Below are 20,277 nucleotides of genomic sequence, written 5' to 3'. Positions count from 1 at the left end.
GCTAGCTTGTACTCTTTGCTCTCCACTTTTTATGGGTGATGAGCCGAATTCTCGTCTGTGGACTGTTGCTTCCGGGACCTTTCTAGTCTGCAAGTCGTTATTACTCGATTGCCTGGCTCAGTGAACGAATGTCAGGCAGCTTTTGCCAGCACTTGTCTGACGGGTCTCTACGCGACATTTCGCTCCCAACCTTATGCGCGTCTCGCAACTGCTGCTGCATTTAATAGCACAGTAACTGCGGCCACGTTCTTTAGTGAGTCCCTTTGTGGTTCTGGCCTACGATGTTCAACGCACATTAGGCATTCGGGAATACCTGGTCATTCCCGCTCGACAACAAATTCAAGACTCCCCACCGAGTCCATCCGAGCTCTCTTGGACTGACCTCCGCACTCACCACTTGGTGGATAGCGGCATAAGCGGGGTGGTCACTGGCGGACTGATACGAGGGCTGACTGGTGTGTGGAGGGTTCATCCGTTTTGTCAAGCAAATTGACCGATTTTCAGCTGGGCGGCGTGTTGTTCTACCTGCTGCGCTTACCGTCGGTGCGGTCTCCCTGGTCCTGCAAGGCGCGTACAATGAATTACACGTTCAACGAATCAAATATATCGGGAATGCTTCGAGGCAGCCAACAGTCGTGCCCGTTGTCGTGGAGCCAGACAAGCGGCCACTCAGACAGAGAATGTTGGAAGCAGTGGGAATACGGACGCTGTCGAATGAGGAGATACTCGACAAACTTAAACAGGAGCGCGAGCGACATCTGGCCAGGATAGCTGAATTAGAGGCGGAGTTGAAGACAGAAAAGTAATCTAATCCCAAATTTCTATAATTCCCTTCGAGTCGGAGGTCAAGCCAGCGACAACCGTGTGTTCCTTGACCCGCAAAACCACGTTGACTTTGGCAACTCCAGTTTGCTGCTCGTGGCTTTTTGTGATTCGCAGTCCCTCTTCTTGTCGGGACAGGGTAAACTCCATCAGGGTGCCGAGGAGTGTCGACACGAGTAAGGCTGAAGAGTTTAAAAAAGCCCTGCCAACGAATCAAGTCGCGATTCGTTAATAATTGACACCTACATAGCGACAATGGGACCCTCGGCGACTTTCTCGACGACCTCATCATCAGGATTCAGGCCCTCCCATTTCCTTGACCGTTTCTTTTTTGTTGATTTATCGGCGGGATCTCCTTTATCTCCACCAAAACCTATCCACAATTGACCATCCGCCGTGCCGACAGCCATAGCGCCGGTGGGACTTAACGCGGCAGACATAACGAATGGAGGCGATAAAGAAATGCCCTCGGAAGCTGGTGCAGCTGCTACGACCAATGAATAGACGAAACAAGCATCGGACAGACACGCACTGAGATCGCGTCGAGAAAGGGTCGTTCCCAAGAGAAAATCGAAGTGTAGGATGGCGCTGTCGTAGCCAGCGCTGACCAACTCGCGTGGTCTGTCTGGGATGAAGCGCACAATACCACATATCTTTTGTGCACGATAAGCAGTCTAAAAGTGCATCAGAAAGGCAGAACTTACACTAGAATGCCTCGTTTTCATCCGCTGAACACTGCTGGTCGAGAGATTGACAACTCCGACAGCACCAGAGTCGGTACTGAAGGCCATATGTGATCCGGACACACCCAGAGCTAGCTAGCTAGTTTAATTTGCATTCGCGATGCTAACAAACAACGCACCTCGTTCAAAACATCGTCTTCATCTTCGCCCAGGGTTAGTACGAGAGCAGCGTCTGAGGCATTTTGCACGAGCTTTTGACTGCTCATCGAGAACGCGTAGGCTGCGCGACCACAAGCCAGCCAAGCACTTGTGTCTGAACAAGCGATGGATGATATTTCGTTAGGCAATCCACGGATTGCATGGACGAGTTTCCACGTGGCCGAGTCAAATATTCGCACCGAGCCATCGTCAGAGCCCGCGAAGAGTCGTTCGGACTGGTCGACAGCAAGTGCAGATATTGGACAAGGTGTTTTCAGCTGGTGGTTCATCAGAGAGGGCATCAATCGACTCATCATCAAATCGCAATCAAGGTGTGATTTTTTGAGATTTTTCTCTCTTTGCCTCCATGTCTTCCCTCGACCAGCACAAGAAGCCCGACCTGGAAGACTCTGTGGTGACGGAGACCTTCAACCAGGATGAAATCCAACTGGTGAACAACCTAGAGGGCAGCCTGGGTTAACCCTACGCATCGGTAATGTCTACTTGGTGACAAAACTGGAATGGGCTGCGGGTATCCTTACTACTGTGTTCTACCGTTGGCTGGTTAGAAGGCGGCAGGGTGGACTTCTACTGAATCGGAATCCCTTCTGCCGCTTGCTAGCCAGCCTATTCTCTCCGATAAGCGGTAGAACGCAGTAGTGAGGATTGAGATTATACCGCTCGAACCTGATCAGCGCTCATACCTGCGTAGGGAAGCCCCCAGTGTCACTCTAACCTTTTCAGCTCTTTCGAGAGCGTCCTAGCAGACATAACTGACCTTCTTTCGTAGCAAAAACTTGGATACAAACAGGTATGGATCCCCGAGTGGTAATTTTTGGCTAATAGACCTCTATAGCAACTCCATCGCAGCTGGAACCTTATCGAGAGCTTTGCCGCTAGTTTCTGCGCACTCAACTTCATTGGCGGTGTCAGGTAACACAATCCGAATTGAATCGAGCCCTCTTGACACCTATGCAGGTCCGCATTCTTCCTTGGGCTTCTTGCTGGTGGCCCAGCAGCCCTCTGGTCATCTTATATCATCACCATCGTCTTCATGCTCATCACCGCTGCTGTCCTTGCTGAAATCTGCTCCGCTCTGCCACTTAGTGGGTCCATCTATATTTGGGCTGCGGAAAGTGCCGGGCCGAAATATGCGCGCTTCTTCGGCTTCGTCGTTGCTTGGTGGTCATGTACAGCGTGGATGACCTTTGCAGCGGGTAACTGTCAGGTGCGTTGACCTGTCTGCGACAGTATGAATAAGCCTTATCCCGATGCATAGACGACAGCGAACTATATCGTCTCGCAACTTGCTGTCTGGGAGATCGATTTTCCTGGCGGAGCAACGAGCACAAATGTGAAATGGCGCGCTCTCATTTGGGCCGTATCTGAAGCTTTGCTCGTTGTGGCGGTGGCCATCAATTACCTCCCTCCCCCGTCTTTACTCCGCAATATTCCGTTTCTCAGTCCTTCTTATGATGGTCGACTTTCTGCTCTGCGTCATCTGGCTGCCAATTGGGGTATCCAAAACATATGGCTTCCGGAGCGCCAAAGATGTGTTCACGATGACTTGTGAGTTTCTGATTTAGGTCAAGAGAAAGACACTCATATATGTCAGATAACGGGACCGGAGCTCCAGCTGGGTGGAACTGGATCTTGTCGTTGTATGCCATTACTCTTTTTACTACCTTCCAAGTTTTTATCAACATCTAGCCTCTTCACTGCTGGAACTTTGACCGGTTTTGACGCTTCTGGACATATCGCAGAGGAGACCAAGAATGCCAGCGTTGTTGCAGCTAAAGGCATCTTTACCTCGGCACTTGCGACAGGGATATTTGGCTTTATCACCGCTATCCTATTTCTATTCTGTACCCCAGACCTCGATACGCTTTTTGCATTAGAAGCGCCTCAGCCTTTCGTGCAGATTTATGCGCTGGCTCTGGGGAAAGGACCCAGCATTTTTATGACAATCATAGCTGTTGTGGGCCTTATTCTTGTACGTGGCCCATTGCGGTGGATATTTCCTTGCGTTTAACACGTTCATCCAGAACACCAGCGTGGCTATTGTAGCTGCCTCTCGACTTGTCTTTGCTGTTGCGAGAGACGGCGTTCTTCCTCTATCTCCTTGGATCTCTCGTGTGGACAGTTCACGTCAACCACGAAACGCGGTCACAGTTATTTACATATTCGGGGCTGTCCTTCTCTGCACTATCCTCCCCAGCCAGGTCGCCTTCACCAGTCTCGTCAGTGCGGGTGGAGTACCGACGATCGCAGCATATGGTCTCATTGCGCTGCTTCGCCTGACAATGACGCCTACAGGATTCACCAACTCCCATTACCACCTAGGAAAGCTGGCCAGGCCCTTCTATGCCAGCACTGTGTTGTTCAATGCGCTCGTATTCTCGGTTATGATCTCCCCGTTCTTTTTCCCGGTATCAGGGGAGACCTTCAATTTCGTGCGTGTCCTTTCTGTATGTTTTTGTCAACCTCAACCCTCTGCAGGCTGTCGTGATTTTCGGCGCTGTGACTATCTTTGGGGTAGCTAGCTGGTATTTCATCCCGGAGGACAAGTGGCTGCGCCGTGAATTGGTGCTGCAGCAACAGGCACAGGCTCATGGTATCGAACAAGAAGAGGCTGAATAAAGATGTTGGTGGGCCACGATTCGGGGTATGAACGTTTTTCTACTACTGGGAATTCTGCTATGCACTTTTTCATGTTTTCAACTGCTTCGTCGATACTCGCGTGTACACCTTGAGCAACGTTACCGTCAAGTTGAAGTTGTCTACGAATCATCACTTTGACTCTTGTCTACTTGCATCGAACGACCCAGTGCGGTCTTCAGGCGCTCAAGTTTCTCGTTGCGCGAGCATCTTATACTACAGTAGCTCCTAAGTTGGCGCGAGTGCCATGCACGGTAGATATTCACACTTCGCTAAATTTTAATTCTTGCCTTGTCAAGGAAGGTGAACAAGCTTTCAAATTAGTCCTCTCCCGACCACACAACACTGAAGTTCAAGTGCACTCCGCCAACAGCTACAAAAGGAAATTTTTGCGAGGAACGTTGCACATTCCGAAGACGAAGATCGAAGTCATGGTCATGCGCTTCTCTGGAACAATCTCTGCAAGTTCTCGAACGCCTCCAGCCACAAGCTATTAGTGAACGAGGCAGCTCCCATGACAGAACTCTAAAAATTCGGATCAGAAGCAGCAATCTTTTGAATTATCTACATCTACACGAGATTACATCTAGATTCTAGGCAGATGGACCTTGGGACACACCCAGGTCGCGGAGCTCGCCCTTAGCAAGATCGTAGACCCAGCCATGGATCCATACATCTTTGCCTTTCCTGCTCTTGTTTGCCCAAGCGTTAACAATTGTCGACGCCTTTGCGAGGTTGTTAACTTGCTGCCTGACGTTCTCCTCGACGACAACGGGGAGAGCATCATCTTTGGGTACGCTAGACAGCTTGAGGGAAGCAACGAGCTTGGTAAGGGGAGTGAGCCATTGGTTTAATGGGGCATCGGCGGGGAGCCCAGGGTCGATGACGAGGTTTTCGGCAGTGGCAGAGAAGGCTGGCGAGTGGGCGGCACCAAAACAGGCAGCAGCACCCCCACATTCGGTGTGGCCAACGATGACAACTGGAACGAGGGTTGGGATGGCAGGAAACGGAAAGAATAAGAAATCAGGCACCGTGTTCCACGCCGAGATGGTCAACAGCATATGTTAGTACAGAGAGAACGCTCTCGTCGTCGAGGTGGAATTGACTGGAGCGGAGATAAGCAATGGCAGAGTGGGAGGCATTGGACCCACTTGGCGATATTCCTGTGAACGAAGATTTCGCCCGGCCGACAGGCAGTTACAACACTCTCAGGTACTCGCGAGTCAGCACAACCAATCCAGAGAATCTGGGAAATGAGTAAGAAAGGACGGGAAACGCGTCTATTGAACGACGACGAACCTGTGGTGCTTGCCCTTTGGCAGACTCAGCAAAGAAGCCAGGCTCACGAGCTTCGACGTGTTTAGCCCAGTCCGCGTTGGCAGCAAAGAAGCGGAAGAGGGCTGGGTGGGGCGACATGGGGTGGTGGGAGGGGATGAACAAACCAGATGGGAGTTAAGAGCAAGAGTCGCCCAACTTTAAATAAGTTCTGCCCCATCAGGGACTACCATCAGCCGTTTCGGTTCCCTCAATCGCAAGTCTGTTTAATTGCCTCCGAATATATCCTCTTGCCACATGGAAATTCACGGCGCTGAAGATCAATAAAGTACTTGTTTGTATCCGTCCATGATGCCCGCCAGCACCCAACAATTTCCAGCGACATACACGAGTCCTCTGACCCACACCCCAAAGAATACGTTTCCCCCAAGAAACTCAAGCTTATACGCCTCGCTCAACCATAACGCCTGTGTTCCAACCCAGACTGCGAGATAGGCAACAACTTTGCCACGCGATAGTTGAAGCCGCGGGAGTAGCAACGGGAGCAGAAGCAGGTACCACAAAAAGTACTATGGAAACGTTAATTTCCGACGTTAAATTAATGTTGACGGAGACTGTACCTGCGATGTGCACACTTTATTGAAGATGACAAATACCGTGGTCTGAACGAACCAGGCGAACGGGAGGTCATCTCTTCGCCGTCCGAAAACCAGGCCCGCCCCTAATGCCAGGGACATTTGGGGCACAAAACTGGTTAATGGCGACTGAAGAACACGACTCCAGAATGACACATTGGTCGCAGTAGACTGGCCAAACGCCGGATAGGTCAAGTAGATAAGGTAGAAATAGGGCGAGAAGTTGTGCCGATGGTCAAGCCGGTGCAAGTGGTAGAAGTACGACTCGTAAAGGAAAGGGTATCCCCAGCTAAACTTCTCAGTTAAAATGGAAGTCGAAGAAAACTGTAAAAGCTCACACAGAGTAGCATGCCAGGCCTAGCGCAAAGAAAGTGGATGCGCTGAGGACGGTAAACCGCACTGCTCGCCAGCTTAGCAAACTCGAACCGCCAACGACACCCAAACAAGCTACCCCATAGATTACTGGATATATTTTCCAGTGAACGCTGACACCCAACGCAATGGCGGCAGCATTCCATCTTCCTTTGAGCGCCGAATGTAACGTGAAGAGTACAAATAGAGAGAGAACCGCTTCCGACGACCCCCGCGTCGAAATAGCAAATACAAGCGGGTTGAGTAGATGTAACGCGCTGAACAAAGTGGCAGTCGGTGGTGATGATAGGGGTTGAATGCAGGTAGCCAGAAGATCGTATATTAGCAAGCCGCCAAAGATGTCGCATGTCGCGAACAAGTATTTGCCAAATGAAGGATGAAGCCATTCATTCGGCGTCAATAACAGCGCAAGCAGCGGTGTATACCGGTAAGTCTCTCGGTTATAGGGACTAGTAAGTATATAAGCCTTTGGGAAACACGCAAATGTGGTGGTTCGTACTCGCCCACACCGAGTTTGAATGTTCCTTGTGCATCGTTTCCGCGCAAAAGAAAACGGGCCGCGTCACTAAACACCCGGTAGTCGATGTCGGTATATTTTACGACTGAATCCGAGTTGTCGATCCACTCGCTATAGATAATGAGAGCAACACGAATGAGGACCGCAGGAATCAGGACATGGTGGAAGGAAAGAGTGGGCATCAGATAGATTACGTAAATGACTCTGATATCAAAGAAGTTTCCTCGACTTCCTCCTCTCTCAAATCACCCACAACGGCGCTACGTTGCTCCCCGAGGTACCAATCCGGCATACAAAGTGAGATTAGCACAGGTAATACGCTCACGAAGAAAGCGGCAAGGACCATGGATTTCATGGTGTCGCTGTAAGCTTTTTTCGCACATCAAAACGCGGTCACGAGAAGAAGGCAACGTACCATAAATCACGCCTTCGCGAACAGGATCGCCTAATGGCCGAGCCGCTGCCTCGATGATAGAGCCAAAGAGCGCGTCCCGTTCGGCTTGTGGGAGAGACGGTAGGTAGTGGGCAAGGCGTTCTGGCATCTGTTTACTCCAGATTCCACCCGCTGAGGCAGAGTCAGCGCCATTCGATCGATTCAAATGGGAACCCACCAATCGCACCACCACCGGCCGCTCCAAACTCTGTCACGAGTAGCACAACTGCAGTACACATCGCAACATCACTTGGAGTGACGGATGCTTGGGCGCTGACATGAGTTGCTAACGAAGCAATTCCTCCTCCTACTCCTTGCAATATCTGGGTCGCAATGAGCCCCAAGGTTGATCCACTGGTTCCACGGGCGCGAAGCATGAGAAGAACACCTCTGGAATTCATTGGTCATAAATATCACAATGGAGCAAGTGAGTCGCTTACAGCAGCCGCACAATCAAGCCACTGACAAGGAGAGACTATAGGGCATCAACCACAAGGCGGTAGTAAACATCGGTGTGGTCACCTTATACCGCCGGTAGCGGTGCATGTAGATCCCAGTGAGGAAACTGCATGCAGTCATTGTCAAGCTCTGAATCTGGGTAAAGTAGGTCGCATTGACAAGTTTCCTGTCATGTCTGAGAATAAGTCAATGTTGACAAAAGACACACACCAATCTTTGACGACAATGACGAAAGAATAAAGATATGTGAACGTGAGGTAAAATGCCATCTATTCTCTGTTCAGAGAGAAAGAGAGAAGGGAACAGAACGCCACTCACAAAATCGAGAGCGCCTATCAAAGAGGAACCGACAACACTTCGATTAACAACGAAACGAAATGGGATCACAGGCGACTTCGCATGCTTAAAATCCCACCAAGCAAAGACCGGAATGAATAGTATTCCCAACAGGAACAAGAAGGGTGCCCAGCCACCTTTGATTCCATGAGCCGTATGTTGCGCGATTGAGAGCGGCAGCAGAATTAAAGAGGTCGATAGACCGATAAGGATAAGCCCAATAACATCCAGTTCATCGGCAAGATCGAGCAATCTCTGCGAGAGAGAATTCTTTGCTGGAGCTGCTCGTCTCCGGGTGTCATGCTCGGTGGTATGTAATGTGTAAATGAGAGGCACAAGCCCCAGCGGTATCACAATGATGAACATTCCGTCTGAATATTAATGATTAGCAAATCGCTTCAAGCAAGAAAAAGACGTACACCCCCATCGCCACCCTGCACGTTCGATTATTGCTGCTGATATGTTCGACCCAATGATTCCATTTATTAAGAAGGGGAGTGAGCTGAGGGAGACGAAGAACCCCCGCCATTTGAGAGTAGTAACGTCCGCGATGACGACTTGAGTTAATAGTTGCAGTCCCCTAAAAAGACATGTAGCTCTTGACTTTAGCGTAAGGAAGACGAGCGGACGTGAAACCGCTGCTGCAAGTGAGCAGATGGATTTGGATTTGTACTAATGGCACGCACATTGCATAGACGAGAATTCCCCCAGTCACAGTCTCTATATTCCGTGCGGTGGCGATAGCAGCATAACCTGATTCCGTGTTCATGCTCATTCGATACTGCAGGCTCGAGCTTGTTACCGAGAACATAAAACAACACTGATTCATCGACAGTGGGCGGAGCCGCATGGCAAACACGACGACTCACAAACTAAACAATATGCGGTCCCCCGCGATCCAACGTCGGCAGTCTTTGCAATTACAGGCTTCCCGACCGCGACTGGAAAGAGAAGATGAGCTGCTGATAAATCGACTCGAGTCATGAAAACCCACTGATTATTCCCTGCGCGACTTGTATTGACCCTAATAGACTTGAAACGCGTCAGAGAGTGATTATGTATCCAGAAGAGGCCGTACTTATGATGTCCGAATTCCGAGGTAGCGTATGAGAGGTAAGTGTAAGTTGTTGTGCTGTCGAGTGAATAGATATACGACGCCAGGGCGAGGCTGAAAGTGCTCCAAGTTGAAAATTTTCTGAAGCTCGAGGGCTTTCTGACCGACAGACCTGAATATTAGCGCCCATTTAGTGCGCCGCTGTGTTGAGGTTAAGGAATCGGGGGATCGCAACGCCTCATAGTCGTTGTCTGATAAAGACATGGATCCCATCTGATGCCGCGGCTGTCACAACAAGCCGGATCAAATGGAGACTTACCCTATCTAAAACACCTCAAGCAAAAATAGACCTTCACGACTCTCATGAAGCTTACCATTACACCACTCAAGCCTTCCGGTGCGGCTTTCCGCGCTTTGAGCTCTACGTCTTACCTGGAGAACAGCTATCCCAGGCGACGATGAGATCATGCTTGAGGCAGAATCCTTGTTGGACTCGATAACATCTTGGAAGGCGGGCAAGACATACCACCATACGGTCAAGACCTACTCTCACCCGAAGGGACCCGATGACGGCGCACCCTGGCATGCACGAGTTAGCGTCCATAAGCCCGAGGAAGCCACAATGCTCCAAATGTGGGACAAACTAGGCAAAGACAAGGCGGTCAACGAGAAAGAATTCATCCCCGACATCGCGAAAGTCGCGAAAGTCAAGGAAGTATCTGCCACGCAGACGATATGGACCTTGTATTATACGTTCTCACCGCCCATCATCTCCCCACGGGTCTTCACCGTCGTCCAAATCACCCGTCTATCTGAATCAAGTCCACGTTCAGGGTAAACTCACACGGTCGAAGACTGAAGGGACTTATTTTTGGCACAGTCTAATTGTCTCTATACCCGTCGACCTCTCCGGCGACGAAGAACTCGCGAAGCTTGAGGAGAAAGGAGTTCGAGGTAGATATGTCAGTGTTGAGCGGTTGCTTGAACTTCCGGATGGGACCACTGAGTGGCGAATGGCTACGTCCAGCACGCCTGGAGGATCCATTCCGTCATACTTCGTAGAGGTGATCGCTCCCTCTTCTCCTTTGACCAACCAAAAACTGACTATATAAACCAGAAATCCATGGACTCGAAGATTGCTGAAGTAATTGTACAATGTTTACCTCACTGCGCTGACATTCCACCAGGATGTTCCTCATTTCATGAAGTGGCTCCATAGCCTCCGCAAAGCCCGCAACAGAATGAGACCATTACTGTTGGATAGAGGACATTCATAAGCTAGAACATTGTACACGACTGCATGGGCACGACTTTTTTTCCGATTTGCAACAGATTCTTTCCTTGGCTCGACGTCGTGATCCACGGCTGTGGCAAGGGCATAATTTTGTGTGTGCTATAATTCCGGCTCGACGTCAGTATCATCTTCAGCCTCCCCCCAGTCTATGCAAAGATCAGCCCATCTCCCTCAATGAGCTTTTACTCACCACGGTCACCAACATCGACCTCGCACATGAAGTAGGTAAACTCGTTGAACGGCGACTTGTCTGAAAATGGGAGTCTGACTGTGTGCCCTTGAGGCACAACGTAGATCAGCCATGGGTCCGTCTCATCGGGAAGCTGGTGTTGCTGCAGTATCACGAGCCCAGACTTGTTGATTGAATGCCTCGGCGCAATGGTCATCTGGAACCCGACGAGTCGAGGAGGATCCTCCGAATGAACAAACGCGTCGAACGTAGGGGTGTTTCCTCGTGAGGGTACAAAATAGTCAGACAGGAAGGTCGACTTCAACGTACTCTCCCCAGGCAATAAAGTGACAAGTTGTCGGGGCGTTATCGACCATTCCATCCGATTCTTGTCATCCGGTACCAGTTCTGTCCCATGGACCTGCATCTGAATTAGAGTGACAGTGTTGTTTGGAGAAGGCGGAGGCTGGGTGAACAAGCGATGACACAGCATTTCGAATGCCCAACCTCCGGGAATGCCTGGTTTTCCGTCTGCGGCGAAGGACGTGTACATGGACTGTACAGCGGATACATTTTCACGGACAGCATGATCATGCACTAAGCGCAACATCGTTTTTGAAGACAATCGATGATTCATAAAATCTTGTGCAGCGCTGCAGGGATCACGATAGACTGTGGTAAGGGAATTGAAGGACTCATCCGCTTGATGCATGGAGAGCATCAAAAGCCGTAGGCGTGACGGGTTAACGTTTTTCACCGCCTCTTGGATCGCGGCGATGATCGTGGCTTCGTTATGCTCGCCGGTGCTGAGGGATTTGAGTAGTTGAATATTGGGCGGCACCAACCGGAGCGCAGTGCGGAGGTCCATGCGAGGTTCGGCAACGCTTGGCGGCAGCTGATCTAAGCATGCCTGGAGTCTGGCCAGGATTTTATGGAAGGGGGATGCATGTTAACGTGTGAACTCACTCGTGCGCCGTGGGTGGATTGACCACCAGCATGCCAAAATCACCTCTGGTTGTCAACTGCTTGTAGCGAGAAGGCTGAGGAGATGACACTGCGATGATAAAACACAAATGGACTGTCATGAGTTCAATGGGGTTGATGTTGGAAGAGTCCATGTCGATCAGGAAAGCTACACCCGTTAAGCCCATCACGAACTCGCTGCGATTGTCCTTGACATGGTAAACGCCCGTTGAACAGTAGACCATCAGCTGAGTTTTCCAGTAAATAACTACCGGGAGTTTTAAGGCAAGAGAGACGAGCAGGTAGAGCCATAAGAAGGTCGACTTCCCTATATTCAATGTTTGTGTAGGGTTGACCAGACGAAATGACACACACCAATTCCAGGATTGCCCACGACAACGACGCCAAGATGGTTGCTCTTGATATTTCGTTCCATAGCATGAATATGGCGATTTAGAATGCTTCCGACGGACCAGCCTCTCTGCTCTGGGTCTTATTGTGCATGCATGTCGGAATATTTCCAAAGATGCAAGCCATTGTCCTCACTCCTCACTCCACTCAAAGCCTCGAGAATTGGTCGTATTGGCTGAGAGTGGTTTCCATCGTCTGAGGTTGTACTATTGCGAGTGTCCATATCGGACGCGACGCCAGTGGGAGCAACTCATTGAGGCACGACTCTTCCCAGCATCTTGGAAGCGGCCAGAGACAGCGTTCACTTTCACTGCTTTGCGGCATTTCCACATCCTGTCGCTCACCTCGAAAATCACGCCTTATGACTATGTTCGCTCCCTTTCCAAACTGACTGACAGCGTCTTTCCTCAAGATGTTGAGGTGGGTGTTTCGAGGTCAACCCGGCGTATTCTCATTCTGTTTAGAATCGTCTCCGGGAGTTCCAACGAGCGATGCGCTTCTGGCGATCATTTACCCTGCAAAGACGAACTGGACAAGCATATCCATGGGACCGTTATGTCCCTCATCGCAATCCCCACTCACTCACCATCCGCTGCCCGGCATGTCCGGAAGTCGGCTACAACATGACGAAGGAAGAAATGGATAATATTCCGGAGGACAAGAGGTAATCTCTTGCAACTCAAACTATTTCGACAATTAACCAGTTTCATAGGCACTTAGGCACCAAATTCAACTCACTCGATGGAAACTTCAAGCTCCAACGGAAGAAAAAACCGAAAAAAGAAGACCCCGAAGATATCGCTATAAATGATGGTGACGCCTATTGCGTTGACTCAAAGTTGGTCAAAGCGTACATTGATGCTGCTCGACCACCCGATGATTTCAAGCCCGAGGGCAATTGTAATCACCTTCGAGCCGACCGCTTGCAGGATATTGCGAAACTGAAGACGATGGACGTGACTGGGGTTGTTGCGTGTCAGTGTGCTAGACATGGGCTTTTTGAGCCAGGTGGAATTGTCGATCTAAAGAAGGGCGAAGCGTGGGTAGCTCTCCGGCAAATATGTATGCAGCTGACTTCGGTTTAGATATGTGTATACCGATCTGGCACTACTCAAATCAGTGTCTGAATACAGCAATATTCGCTGGATCGTAGTGACCTACGATATCTGGTGCCAGTACCATATCAATCTTGCACCACGAACACAAGAGATTTTCAAGAAAATGGCCATCATCGTCCAACGCATCACCGGCGCGATTCCGAAAATGCATATCCACAATCATAAAGACCTGTGCGGCATTCTTTGGAATCTGAACTGGTTGGCGAATATGGGTCTGACCGTTGGGGAGCTAATTGAGGCTGTCTGGGCCGAGCTTAATATTATTGCAGCAAGTACGCGGGAAATGAATGCAGGAAATCGGCACGACTCCATTGACGATGCGTGTGTAAGCTGGAACTGGGATAAACTTGTTCATATGGGTATGTTAGGCACATCTTTCAACTCTCTGCTGACAGAAAGCATAGCGGACACCCTGACTCGACTGTACATTACTGCCAACTCCGAACTCCGTCGCTGCCAAACAGCACTTGATGGGATTGTTGCTTCTGTCCCTGAGGAAATCGTAGCAAGTTGGAACAAGATGGACATCTCTCCGCAACTTGATTCCAAAGGCGATCTTGTGTATAGCGTCTTCCAAGTCAATTTTGGGACTGGTCTGTTGGTTTTCTAGTTTCACGACTGCTCTGAATCTGAATATAGATGTACCCACGCAACAAGCTGCCTATGCAAAAATGAAGCAGGAGGAACGGGAACGTGAGAAGTCCCAAGGCGAAGCATTAGCAGAAGCGAAGAGTGATACTGACCTTGTTGCATTGGGATTATGGCACGAAAACCAGCAGTTTGTATTCCCCTCAGTTTGTTCACAGCTCATTAATTTCCTCAGAATCAAAGTGCGTCGCCTGGTCAAGGCCAAGGCTGATGCAGTGGTGCTACGGGTACAGCGAACAAAACTTGCTGAAGATATTCGTGACTATCACGAATTGATGCTCGAGCGTGTTCCATTAGCCAAAACCTTCATTGGCAGTGTTAACTTTGACCAGCCAGAGCATTCACCCCTTTTCATTCCCTCGGACTTCGACATCAACCAGCGCAAGCACTTCGAAATTATGGATCTTGCTCATATCGAGATGGAACTCCGAGTTGGAGCAGCGTACGAGAAGATATTTCTCATTCGTGATTGCATTCGACGCTATAATCTCAATGTCAATTTCAGGAATACAAACATCCAGGGTCAGAATGCGGCAACCCGGCGCACAAAAGTATCTACGAAACCTTGATAACGACACCCAAATCGAAGCGACTGGGTATATGGCTCATCTTCTCGCCCTTCACAAACTCGGATTGCCAAAACATCATCCCGACTTGAAGCCATTGGAACGATCACACTTGTATGGGACTGATGGAAAGCCCCTTGTGCCAGGATCGCGGAAAGCACAGGAGTCATGGATATGGGCAGCAGGTAGGCGGGAAGGCAGCTCAATTCAGGACAGCGCTGCATGGTCACGAGAACGTAGGTAACCAATTGATCAAGACAAGGTTCTAACTTCATATTGTAGTCGATCGAGTCAAATACTTCCAACGTCGGGCTTTTCGAGACCGATGCCTTGAAGAGATTGAGATTATACGTGAAGAATTCACTCGGGTTAGACGGGCCTTCTTGAAAACGGCTGATATCTGGTCCCTTCTCTCAGAATCCCCCGATGTTCCCGAACCTGGTCGACGGGCGTATGCCATCAAGCAGGCCAATCAGTACATGGGATTGGCGGTGCGCTTAGAGAAGACGATGGACCTCATACCAGAGAAGTTACGAGAGGCAGAAATGAAGGAGCAGCGGCAGGTTGAGAAAGAGACGCAAAGACTGGCAGCTCTGATGGCTAAAAAGGCGGCAAAGCAAAAGATCGCACCGGAAGAGGACGAGGAGCTGTGGGAGGCTGATGCATTGCTTAAGACTTGAATATTTACGCTTTGAATCTCATTGATTACTATGTGACATGTGACGTCGCCTCTTTCCCTTGACCCACGCACCGTGCATGTCCGTGTACACCTACTCTGCAGAGGTAAGTCCTCTTCTCTCTAACTTTTACCTGTGATGATTGGAAGCAGCTAATTAGTACACTAGTGGTCTACTATATATATTATCCTCCGCCTTCTGCCGTGCCAAGCACCACCATTCCGACTCTAATTCGTGGTGCATCCTTCAAGTTGTTGCTCCCTCAACTCTCGCCTTCGAACCTTGCCCTCCCTCTCTACTGGCCTTTGGGTGGTCATTCTTCAAGTCCCGAGAAGCCATGCCACCGACGCGCTTGGTTTTCAGGTTTTCATGTTGGTGGACACTTGACATAAGCGTTCATGCTGACGGTGGATCAGAGCGAGAGTTCACAACTTCATGCAGCTTGAATTTCGTCGGTACTGGAGAGCTGCTTCAGGCTGGACTCGGATTCATGGTGATAACTACTTTCATGCCGGAGTTCATGCTGACGGTGGATCAGGCCTCAGGGCAAGACCTCATGCTCATCTTCTCAACTTCATGCTCAGGCTGCACCTTTGCTTGAAGAATTTCATGCAGCTTGAATTTCGTCGGGACTGGAGCGAGAACTGTTTCAGGCTGGACTCGGATTCATGGCGATGACTTTCATGTCGGAGTTACTGGTTTTCATGTTACTACTCGAAGTAGAATCATGCGAATGTGAGTTGCATATTTCATGTTTGTATCCCCTGTGCCTATGCATGCTGCATTATTTCCCAGTGAGACTTCATTCATGTTGCAAACAGGTTCGGTCAATAACTTGTTCATGCTGATGAATTCATGTTGACATTGACAGTCCACGCTCGCAGAAAATTTCATGCCAATGGTTCAGGGTAGGATTCATGTACAGTAGTTAGGTAGCATAGCATGAATGTGGTAGTGTAGCATAAATAGTAATTAACGGCCTTCGTCGCTGAACATTCATGCTGTTAACTGATACGATCGGCATCCCCCTTCCATTCAATCATGGCCAGACTCCAGGCATGCTTGGACGCGGCACTCATGAACATCGAGTTCGAGGGCGAGCCTCGAATGGACCTCCGCACTGCGTTCCGGCTCGTCGGGCCGAATATTCGTCGGCTCGAATACCTCAGCATAGGCAAACATGACGAGGAGCTTGTCATTGGGATGATCAAAACAGTGCTGGACACCCTAGATATGCGGCAGCTAGAGCGTCTACTGCGCTCTCACCATACTGCCGAGGATTCCACCCTGCATTCGCATGTGCTGATCACCACGTATCGCGCGCCTGGTGATGCTGAACAAGAAGCCATGCGACATCGAATATCCTCCAAAACAATCCTCCGTCTCATACATGCTGAGGCTATACAGAAAAACGCCGTTGAGCTGCAACACATGTATACGATTTTTGCGGCCTCCAGCGGTTTAAGCATTCCAAGAGGATGGGCGTTCGAAATCTTGTGTCATCGCTTATTCACCAAGAAACCTGCCTCCAACTACACTTTCACCCTAACACGTATGAAAGTCCACCAGTCTCAACTCATACCAGATCACAATGACCAAACGGACTGGTCTGTTGTAACCCGACAACTTGTTCACTTTTCGACCGGGCAGACAACGCAAGCGACATCTAGTCTCAAATCCTATTTTGTTCCGTCGCAAGGCAATAATCCGACTTTCGATTCATTCCTCCACATGGAGACCCCTCCGCGACTTGTCGGCCTCCAGATGACCATTGCGTCCAAGCATTCCATAAAAAAATCAGGGCTTGATCAATTACGACGGAGACAACTTCCTGGCGAGTCGAACCCGTGGATGATTTATATTATCCCACAAGGTCACTCGATTCAACTCCCTCACTTGAACAAATCCCCGTTCAACCAGTTCACATTCTTTGCATGCGAAGTGGAGGTGGGTAACAATGGTAAGTAACAAGTACTGCGCTTCTTGTTACTATTTGTAGGCAATAGACTGATCGTTGGATAGACTGGGAAGAGGCCGATAATGAGACGGACGAAGACTCAGAGCCCGAAGAGTAGTCAACGCAAGAATTACCAGCTCTTGGTACCCGGTGTTCGACCCTGAAACCACCTCTTTCTTACTGCAGACTTCGGACTTGGCTCGGCTGGCATTTCTGGTTGTGAGGGGAGAGTTTTCGATTGATAATTGTGCACGCCTTTGCTACGAACCAGCGAGAGGATAGGATAATGGAAATGTAGCAAATGCCGCCCTTGGGCAAATGATGTTGGTCAGAACAGTACCCAACAGAATGCGGTTCTGAATGCCGCAGTCAGTGGTGCACAAGCGACTTGATACATTGCCACTATGGTTATTTCCTGACTATCGTCAGCAACGGACAGGCGGCGACCTCACTTGTAAGTCTGCTCAACGCCTTTTTAGTTTTAAAGGTTCAACTGCTGGCCAAGTATGCTACATATACTGGCTAACTACTACGATTCGCTGAACCAAGGACACATTAGAAAAAGGACTATGCCAATTCAAGATACCGTTCCACTGAGAAAGGTTAGCGGATTGTTAGCGACTGTATAGACATAACTACCTTCCCAATTTGTAACGGCCTCGTTCCATAGTTTGACTTCATGTTCCCGTGTACCGCCATAATGTTCCACAAAGACGTCGCCAAGCATCTGAGCCTCCCGAGCAATACTATCAGCTCGCATCATCCGGGCAGTTGCCGCCTCCAAAGAAGTCGGTAACATCCTGACCTGCGCACCGCCGTCAGACAACAACTACCAACAGAATCCCCAGACCGACCTTCCCCGACTTCTTGTCCTCCGGTGTGAAGTGACTGATCGGTGGTGTGTCCAGCTTCAGCTTCTTCTCGATTCCCCGCAGTCCCAACAGAAAAACCGCGCTCAATGCGAAATAGGGGTTCATATCAGCACCAGGCACCCGAATCTCAAGCCGAGTTGCTGCCGGGGGGACAGAGGGAGGAGCAATAATTCGGATGGACGCTGCACGCGAATCGTACCCATATGTGATCGCATTCGGTGCCCAGAACGCTTCTCCACCCACGAGCCGTTTATATCCGTTTATGGTCGGGACGAGCTGATGGGTGCATTAGTGTCTGTAGCGTTCATAGAACAATCAACTCGCGAGTGGCATGACTGCTTGGATAAGCATTCGAAGAAAAAAGATCGAGAGACTGGACTTACCATCTGCGATTCCGTCCAATACCCCAGCAAGGAATGATTCGCCTTCAGCGCTCACGAATCTGGTGTCTTCGTATGCCGCATCACTGCGACCACCCTCGAGCTCCGAGTCGGACACGGCAAACACATTTCGCCCCGATTTGTCGCGTAAGGAGACGTGGATATGGCTGTAGAATTACGTCAGGAAAATGGACCATTACCCGTTCAATCTTACCCACTACAACCCGGAAGCTAATTGCAGTGAGCAAATTGTGCAAAACAAGTGACAACGCACATTTCCCCAAGGCTTGGCCATAAAACTGGGAATAATTCCTCGCTTCATCCCTATACTCTTGGCAAGGTACTTGAAAAGAATCGCGTTGTCGGCCATCCGCAGCGCGGAAGTATAAGCTAGCGCCGTTTCCAAAACTCCAGGTCCAGTTTCCGTATGATGCCCTTCGAGTTGCACATCAAACCGCGCACTCTCGTCAAAGAGATCATGGAAATAGTCGTTGTTGAGCTGTGTGCGGAGAAGAGAGTACCCGTGCACTAGAAGAAATGTTAGATAGGTTGCATTTTTGGGTGGTGCAGACCGACTTCCGGGAGTTAAGGGTGTCAAGTCTGTAAATTTCTTCTCCGCGACACTTTGTGGGGTTTCTACTCGTGTTCAGCTCTCTACCTAGCGGATTTGATGACACAAACCTTGGAAGTTGAAGTACTGCACTAACATGAGACTGGAATCATAGATAACAGTGGGCTTGCCTCATATTCGACGCCTGCATAGCATGACCTATCCAGCGCGATAGCTCGTTCAGTAGTGATTCGCATTAGCCCTCGCGGGTCAACTATCAGAGGCTCTGAACATAATTGTTGATTCTCTCGTTGAGTCACAGTGAAATGGTTCTTCACCTTTGGTGTCTGGATCCAGGAAAGAGACCAAGAAGAAGGGGACATTGTTCTCCCAAGGAATGCGGCGGTATGTAGAAAGATCAATGGAGGCCAAGATGTCTCTGTATCCATTCGCTTTGTTGGATATGAGCAGCTCCCGTGAGTAGACCGAGTCGTGGATGTCCTATGGGAAGTTCAAGGCCGCGGCGAAGGGCAACTCATTTCAGACGCACCCAGCCAAAAATTACACTGCAGAACCCAAACCCGTCCGAGGAAGCCGCACTGAGAAACTTCTCCTTTGACATGAACTTGCCCCGAAGAACGCCATCCACATCGATGCCTGTATAAAAGATAAGCCAGTTTAGATGCAGGCACGAAAGATCTCACCGGCAACTTTCACTTTAATATCGCCTTTCAAAAGCTCTTTAAGTTCAGCGAGCGATTTCGGTGCATGTTGAGTGGGCGTCATGGTTGAGATCGTAGTAAATCGTGACGACAATGATCATGCGTCCATGCGTTACGTACTCGACCAACACCTCTTGCAACTCTTGCTAAGTTGCTTGCTCTGCATGCAGCCAGGTAAGCTATATCGCACCGTCTTCATTTCCTCAATTACAGACCAGATCCGTTGGGCAGGTGGAAACAATCAATACCGTGTTGCAAACCTCGTGCCGCCAGTGAAAGCTGTTTCTTGACTAAGACTATCACCCAAGTCTCAAGGTCAATCGCAGCCCCACACACGGTGTACACATGGCTACACTAGGTGCTATAGAGCGTTTCCTCGGGTGGAATTTCTTGGTTTTGATCCCAAGGCCAAACAACCACGGGTGGCGAAGATGGAATACGGGAGTCTGCTATCGTCCGCACCTAGACCGACATCTATTCACCACTCCCGAACTGTTCCCCATTGCAA

At 49.7% G+C, this 20,277-nt stretch overlaps 11 protein-coding genes across 11 annotated transcripts; 6 read left to right on the top strand and 5 right to left on the bottom strand.

Moving 5' to 3' along the window:
• Positions 1–31: 31 nt before the first annotated feature.
• Positions 32–806, top strand: MIND_01012400 (WD-REPEATS-REGION domain-containing protein; the record flags this gene model as incomplete). Its single annotated transcript, XM_037366719.1, has 4 exons — positions 32–85; positions 136–253; positions 300–455; positions 505–806. The coding sequence occupies 4 exons, from the start codon at positions 32–34 to the stop codon at positions 804–806; spliced, it is 630 nt and encodes a 209-aa protein (XP_037216113.1).
• Position 807: 1 nt separating this feature from the next.
• On the bottom strand, positions 808–2,020 carry MIND_01012300 (uncharacterized protein; the record flags this gene model as incomplete). Its single annotated transcript, XM_037366718.1, has 5 exons — positions 808–1,024; positions 1,069–1,309; positions 1,355–1,475; positions 1,527–1,640; positions 1,685–2,020. 5 exons carry the CDS (start codon positions 2,018–2,020, stop codon positions 808–810), a joined length of 1,029 nt encoding a protein of 342 aa, XP_037216112.1.
• A 50-nt stretch (positions 2,021–2,070) lies between these two features.
• MIND_01012200 (Gamma-aminobutyric acid transporter) lies at positions 2,071–4,343 on the top strand (the record flags this gene model as incomplete). The annotated part of the gene is made up of 9 exons (XM_037366717.1): positions 2,071–2,154; positions 2,494–2,514; positions 2,560–2,636; positions 2,682–2,931; positions 2,983–3,256; positions 3,319–3,364; positions 3,414–3,696; positions 3,749–4,156; positions 4,203–4,343. The coding sequence occupies 9 exons, from the start codon at positions 2,071–2,073 to the stop codon at positions 4,341–4,343; spliced, it is 1,584 nt and encodes a 527-aa protein (XP_037216111.1).
• Positions 4,344–4,899: 556 nt separating this feature from the next.
• On the bottom strand, positions 4,900–5,777 carry MIND_01012100 (Carbonic anhydrase; the record flags this gene model as incomplete). The annotated part of the gene is made up of 5 exons (XM_037366716.1): positions 4,900–4,931; positions 4,981–5,340; positions 5,393–5,466; positions 5,513–5,607; positions 5,661–5,777. 5 exons carry the CDS (start codon positions 5,775–5,777, stop codon positions 4,900–4,902), a joined length of 678 nt encoding a protein of 225 aa, XP_037216110.1.
• Positions 5,778–5,956: 179 nt separating this feature from the next.
• On the bottom strand, positions 5,957–9,715 carry MIND_01012000 (uncharacterized protein; the record flags this gene model as incomplete). The annotated part of the gene is made up of 19 exons (XM_037366715.1): positions 5,957–6,205; positions 6,257–6,560; positions 6,610–7,092; positions 7,143–7,362; positions 7,410–7,529; positions 7,576–7,725; positions 7,772–7,983; positions 8,034–8,068; positions 8,116–8,218; positions 8,263–8,321; positions 8,371–8,759; positions 8,808–8,968; positions 9,018–9,026; positions 9,075–9,141; positions 9,191–9,208; positions 9,258–9,329; positions 9,383–9,420; positions 9,467–9,556; positions 9,615–9,715. The coding sequence occupies 19 exons, from the start codon at positions 9,713–9,715 to the stop codon at positions 5,957–5,959; spliced, it is 2,880 nt and encodes a 959-aa protein (XP_037216109.1).
• Positions 9,716–9,805: 90 nt separating this feature from the next.
• Positions 9,806–10,719, top strand: MIND_01011900 (DUF3074 domain-containing protein; the record flags this gene model as incomplete). The annotated part of the gene is made up of 5 exons (XM_037366714.1): positions 9,806–9,839; positions 9,886–10,276; positions 10,323–10,506; positions 10,560–10,586; positions 10,630–10,719. 5 exons carry the CDS (start codon positions 9,806–9,808, stop codon positions 10,717–10,719), a joined length of 726 nt encoding a protein of 241 aa, XP_037216108.1.
• Positions 10,720–10,835: 116 nt separating this feature from the next.
• Positions 10,836–12,304, bottom strand: MIND_01011800 (SET domain-containing protein; the record flags this gene model as incomplete). The annotated part of the gene is made up of 4 exons (XM_037366713.1): positions 10,836–10,882; positions 10,927–11,822; positions 11,872–12,196; positions 12,244–12,304. 4 exons carry the CDS (start codon positions 12,302–12,304, stop codon positions 10,836–10,838), a joined length of 1,329 nt encoding a protein of 442 aa, XP_037216107.1.
• A 90-nt stretch (positions 12,305–12,394) lies between these two features.
• Positions 12,395–15,291, top strand: MIND_01011700 (uncharacterized protein; the record flags this gene model as incomplete). The annotated part of the gene is made up of 9 exons (XM_037366712.1): positions 12,395–12,472; positions 12,520–12,699; positions 12,744–12,943; positions 12,992–13,318; positions 13,365–13,756; positions 13,802–13,990; positions 14,037–14,510; positions 14,551–14,847; positions 14,894–15,291. The coding sequence occupies 9 exons, from the start codon at positions 12,395–12,397 to the stop codon at positions 15,289–15,291; spliced, it is 2,535 nt and encodes an 844-aa protein (XP_037216106.1).
• Positions 15,292–15,367: 76 nt separating this feature from the next.
• On the top strand, positions 15,368–15,734 carry MIND_01011600 (uncharacterized protein; the record flags this gene model as incomplete). Its single annotated transcript, XM_037366711.1, has 3 exons — positions 15,368–15,394; positions 15,441–15,659; positions 15,705–15,734. The coding sequence occupies 3 exons, from the start codon at positions 15,368–15,370 to the stop codon at positions 15,732–15,734; spliced, it is 276 nt and encodes a 91-aa protein (XP_037216105.1).
• A 595-nt stretch (positions 15,735–16,329) lies between these two features.
• Positions 16,330–17,363, top strand: MIND_01011500 (SET domain-containing protein; the record flags this gene model as incomplete). The annotated part of the gene is made up of 2 exons (XM_037366710.1): positions 16,330–17,248; positions 17,311–17,363. 2 exons carry the CDS (start codon positions 16,330–16,332, stop codon positions 17,361–17,363), a joined length of 972 nt encoding a protein of 323 aa, XP_037216104.1.
• A 449-nt stretch (positions 17,364–17,812) lies between these two features.
• Positions 17,813–19,833, bottom strand: MIND_01011400 (Gln-synt-C domain-containing protein; the record flags this gene model as incomplete). The annotated part of the gene is made up of 13 exons (XM_037366709.1): positions 17,813–17,838; positions 17,885–18,050; positions 18,100–18,393; positions 18,431–18,452; positions 18,497–18,664; positions 18,712–18,728; positions 18,772–19,025; positions 19,074–19,133; positions 19,179–19,210; positions 19,267–19,333; positions 19,386–19,548; positions 19,598–19,704; positions 19,752–19,833. 13 exons carry the CDS (start codon positions 19,831–19,833, stop codon positions 17,813–17,815), a joined length of 1,458 nt encoding a protein of 485 aa, XP_037216103.1.
• Between the last annotated feature and the right edge of the window lie 444 nt (positions 19,834–20,277).

Source organism: Mycena indigotica (assembly GCF_014461135.1).
Source record: "Mycena indigotica strain 171206Taipei chromosome Unknown Mind.scaff0009, whole genome shotgun sequence".
Lineage (NCBI taxonomy): Eukaryota > Fungi > Basidiomycota > Agaricomycetes > Agaricales > Mycenaceae > Mycena > Mycena indigotica.
The sequence above is the reverse complement of the archived record's forward strand: the minus strand, read 5'-3'. Positions and strand labels throughout refer to the sequence as shown.